At 47.5% G+C, this 4,762-nt stretch overlaps 1 protein-coding gene across 1 annotated transcript in view; it reads left to right on the plus strand.

Annotated features, from left to right (window-relative positions):
• LOC111649582 (P2R1A-PPP2R2A-interacting phosphatase regulator 1) overlaps nucleotides 1-3,981 on the plus strand; it is a 6,393-nt gene extending 2,412 nt beyond the window's left edge. Inside the window, exons 2-9 of the mRNA XM_023399334.2 lie at nucleotides 240-324; nucleotides 1,082-1,138; nucleotides 1,802-1,848; nucleotides 1,934-1,991; nucleotides 2,121-2,185; nucleotides 2,267-2,322; nucleotides 2,896-2,980; nucleotides 3,079-3,981. Of these exons, the coding sequence (XP_023255102.1) occupies nucleotides 240-324; nucleotides 1,082-1,138; nucleotides 1,802-1,848; nucleotides 1,934-1,991; nucleotides 2,121-2,185; nucleotides 2,267-2,322; nucleotides 2,896-2,980; nucleotides 3,079-3,202 (577 nt within the window). The 3' untranslated portion in view covers nucleotides 3,203-3,981. The remainder of the gene's footprint in view (nucleotides 1-239; nucleotides 325-1,081; nucleotides 1,139-1,801; nucleotides 1,849-1,933; nucleotides 1,992-2,120; nucleotides 2,186-2,266; nucleotides 2,323-2,895; nucleotides 2,981-3,078) is intronic.
• Nucleotides 3,982-4,762: the final 781 nt, after the last annotated feature.

Consider the following 4,762-nt stretch of genomic DNA (forward strand, 5'->3'; position numbering starts at 1 on the left):
TCTATGTCTCTCTCTCTCTCTCTCTCTCTCTCTCTCTCTCTCTCTCTCTCTCTCTCTGTATCTATATGTATGTGTTGTCACTCTCTCTCTCTCTCTCTCTCTCTCTCTCTCTCTCTGTATCTATATGAATGTGTTGTCACTGTCTCTCTCTCTCTCTCTCTCTCTCTCTCTCTCTCTCTCTCTCTCTCTCTCTCTCTCTCTGTGTCTATATGAATGTGTTGTCACTGTCTCTCTCTCAGTGATGGGATGACGGTCTTCAGTCCTGTGTCCTCGGCTCGATACAGACGCAGCAGTGTGTCCATCAACCCCAGCTGCCCTTCACAGGTCGGTGTGTTCGCAGCTCGAGCTGCGACTCTTTACGTTCACCTGACGTCGATCTCACGTCTGAACAAACTGAAGTGAGCGATGTCGGATTAACGAAGACGGCAGCAGATGCGTTTCTTATCTCTGTCTTTGTCTCTCAACAAAACCAGTGAAATAATGTAGGAAAGAAAAGCTTGTGAGTCGATAAATCCGCTCAGATCAGTCTGTCAGCTGATCTCCCCACGCAGCGTGACGAGGGCAGGAGGTTTAAAAATCCTCCATATAAAACTCTTCACTTCAACACGTGAGCTAATGAGAATAATCAGAGGACAGCAGCTCGGCTTCTCACTGGTTTTAACAGACGACATCACCTCAATCCTCCCTGTCTGTCGGAGAATTGATTTTAAGATTTCACTGATCACACAGAATTATTAACCCTGTACGACCTCTATTCTCCCTCTAATTGTCTTTATTTATATTGAATTATATTGTTTGTCCTCCCTCTGTAACTTATTCCTCACCTGCTTTTCACATCATTGCTTTTGTAAACTTTGCATTTAAAGGTGCTTTATAAATAAAGTTGTTATTATACTGTGATGAGACATGGACAGGTGTATACAGGTGTTTGAGAAACAGGAAGTGAGTGTAGTTTGTAACACACAGCTCATGGAGGCTGGTTCACTGTGAAGTGGTCAATGACTCTGACGAGCTGCTCGTCCTGGTTCAGTTTCTCTCGTCATTCTGACGTCAGTCGTTTCTTTTTCCTCTCGTCTCCCAGCTCGTCCCTCTCTCTCCCTTCTCTCTGACCGGAGACAGACTGGACCAGAAGAGGCAGGTGAGGACAGACGGAGGACGGACATCTTCCTCCTCCGCCACATTTCTCTCCTCTGTTCATTCACACCAACACAAACACTGTCTTTGTCCTGACGTCTGAACAGACTCACAGGCTCCTTCATCAACACTGAACCGTCGTGTTTAACATGTTAGATTATGTTACTACAACTTTAAATTAACATTAAAACCTCCATCCTCTTCTTCTTTGTGTATTTGCATAAAGTCGATAAAGCTGGACTCTAACAATGAGACACAATAGGAAGAATATGATATTTAAGATTCAGACGTTTGTAGTTTGAATCTTTTAATGTTTTTTTTAATTCATTAATAAATGTTTCAATCAGAGAATTTACACAAACAGTTTTTATTTGGACTTTAATTTGAAAGGGAAGAGAGTCAGTAGATGAGGTCAAAGGTCAAGTTCCAGATCGAATCCACACCACAACACTTGTGTGGTTCATTCACACCAAAATTCACTTCCTGTTCATGAAACCTCGAGGCTTGAGAGAAGGGGCGGGGCCTACAGGTAAAGTGAAACACAGTGTGAGTAGATTTCACCAGGTGTGACGGCACCGTCAGGGTCCGAGTCCTGCACCGGTCCGGTTCTGCAAACCCACAAAGCATGGAGGCTAATAACAGCTGTTTGTGTTTGTGTTGGACACAGGAGGAGAACATGGAGATGACGCTCAGAGGAAGTCTGCAGAGACTCAGGTACAGGACCTGCACCACCCTGCTCCACCTCCACCTCTCTGGAGTTCAGAGCAGCTGCCATTAACTCTCTCTCTGTCCCTCCCAGTGCTTCCAGTCTGATCCCAGTTCCTCCAGTCAGTCAGTGGCACGACCACACATCAGTGGTGAGCTTCTCTTTTTCTTTACTTGGCTCTTATTTTGTCGGTTTTTGGTCCCGGTTCCTGTCCAGCTCAGACTGAATTCATATCAGAGGGTTTAGACTGATTCTTCTGTTTCCTCCTTTTCTTCTTCAGTGGTTTCAGTCGCAGGACAGCGGTGTCACGCCCAACTCCTCCCCCAGTCCCACCCGGAGGTTCAGGTACTCGCACAGAAACCTGGTCATGGTTTTAAACTGGATTTAGTGGCAGCTGCTGTTTCTCACATGTTCTCTGTCCGACAGACCAGCAGTCAGCGCCACTGTGAGGTGGCCGGCGTTAACTCCACTCAAGAGGAAAGGTAATCAACCTCCGGGGTTTTACATGGCGTTTAATTCGTCTCAAAAGTTGCGCTCTTAAAAACTGCGAGCGTTGGCGTGATGCGAGCGCACTGAGCAGATCCAGAAGCGGGAAACCTTCCTCATGAGGGAACAACCCTGCTCCACGACCCCGGAGCTGTGACGAGCGAGTGTTGAACGTTGACTTTTGAGACTTTGGAGGCGGAGCCAGTGGCTGATGTCTCCACTCCTTTGATTGGTCATGCATGAGCCCTACAGTCTGCGGCCAGAGACAAGAAAATGTCTTTTTCTTTTCTTCCCCTCCTTCTCTTTCTTCTTCTACTTCTTCTTCTCCGTATTCTTCTTCCTTTTTATCTTCTTCCTCTGTTCCCGCCTCTAAAGTCTCAAAAGCCAAAGTGAGGAGCGAGTGTTTTTGATGATGCGAGCGCTCGGCGGCTCCATGCTCTCGGAGCGGAGACGTTCCCTCATGAGGAAGGTTTCCCGCTCGCGGATCAGTTCAGTGCGCTCGCATCATGTGAACGTGCGTCTTTGAAGACTAATATAAATGTATAAATCTGTGAACCTTGGTCCGTCAGGTGGGGTGGAGTCTGACGGACCCCCAAAGAAGCTTTTTGTTGCCGGGGTAACGGATCCCGCCCACCGCAGCAGCTACACAGTCAGGTGAGGATCAGCTGAGACACAAAGTCGTATCAGTCTCAACCAATAAATGAAAAGTCATGAATGAAGCTTGTCTCTCTCTCACCCCCCCCCCCCCCCAGTGTCTCTCAGTCTACAGCTGACTCTCCACCAGCAGGAGGCGTCAGTCCTCAGTCCAGCCCTCTGTCCCTGTCTCCTCCCCCCTCCTTCACCCCCTTCAGCTCCCACCAGCACCCTGGACACTAAACCCCCCCCACACCCACCTCACCTCAGCCAGACTCCGGACCCTGTCACTGTGGGTGCAGACCGCCCACCAGCATCTCCAGAGACCCAAAGACCTGGAGGAACTTCGACCCTCGTTGCACCTTATTTCTGTTTGAAGCGTCACCGTCAGTCCCTTCACTTCCTGTGAGCATGTGATGGACAGAAGAACCACAGGAGACGAAGACGTTTCTTCCTGATCTCTCAGCAGGTTTAGGTTTTGGATACTTGGATATTTGTTTGCATCAGCTATTCCATATGGCCGGTCAGTCGCTCCTCAGTTAATCCCAGTTCAGTCCATGTTGCTCAGCCGGGCAGAAAGTCTCTTTAGGAGGACTGAGGGTCACAGCATGAACCCAGTCCTCCTCCTCAAATCAAACTTCATCAGCGCCATCACCACAAAAAACCGTCTGGGGAAACATTGAGAGAAGCAGCGGACACACCGGTTTTGTCGCTGCGCACATTCGCACAGACGAGCTAAAACATAGTTGTTATCGACGTCGACTGACGCAGCGAAGGAGGATAAAAGAACAAAGCACAACCTCTTCGTTCAGCTCAGAGGAGACGGCCTCCTTCCTCTGAGAACCTGAGATGGCACAATCACGACGACCCTGAAGGAGCCTGAAATGATGCTCGGCTCATTTTGCTGTTTTGTTGCGTGGATGAAATCTCGAGGATTCGGAAGCTCGATCAGTCGATGCTTCTCATGAAGCTCTAGATCCTCTCTGATCAGTTATTCAGTTGTAATCAAAGAAAGAAAGAAATCTGAATCGTCTCTCTGAGAAGTAAAAGCTTTTCAGGAACCTTCAGTGTTTTCACTCGTCCTGTTTCTATCAGGAAGATGTAAAAATCATCAGATGTATTTAGAGTTATGATTAACATCTGGACTCTGGCAGCACTTCATACATCATCACTTCTACCTTCAGACTCCATCATGGACTCTCTGTGTGAAACGTCTTCAACAAAAGACTAAACCTACAAAAACCTGAAGAACCAATGAAACACTGTAAAAAAAAATCTTTGTCCAAACCCAGAAACCAGTCAGTGACATCACAGTGTTTGAGTCCAAACCAGATGTTCTGAGTCCAACCTGAAATTCAGCAGCTGAACATAGTTTCAGTCATTGAAGCCGAAGATTTTTGTGTTTTAATGAAATGTTTCGTCGTCTGTCGCAGCGGAGTCGCCCGACTGAAGACTTGAGTTAGTTCAAGAACCTTGACAGACTCAAATCCCGGTCAGCAGTTGGTTAAAGTTCGGCCGGCGGTTCTGTCGCAGGATGGGACCAGTTTGATGAACTGGCTCCTGGTCGGCAGCAGAAAGAAGAACTGGTGGTTTGTTAATAGTGTATCTATATGTGAATATGGAGCAGCTGATTCCTGCTCACTTTTCTTCAGCCTGCAGGGTTTGATTGTTCATATTGAACCTGCAGGAAGCAGCTGCGCTCTTCCCTCCTCTTCAGTTTCCTCTGAGCGACTTCAGTTTGTTCCGTCAAATCAACCAGAGCGCTTCACTTGACGAAGGTCTTCTGATTGGTTGAAGACAGCT

This window comes from Seriola lalandi, unplaced genomic scaffold, assembly GCF_002814215.2.
Source record: "Seriola lalandi dorsalis isolate HSWRI2012SDOR001 ecotype SW California unplaced genomic scaffold, Sedor1 jcf7180002051242, whole genome shotgun sequence".
Taxonomy (NCBI): domain Eukaryota; kingdom Metazoa; phylum Chordata; class Actinopteri; order Carangiformes; family Carangidae; genus Seriola; species Seriola lalandi.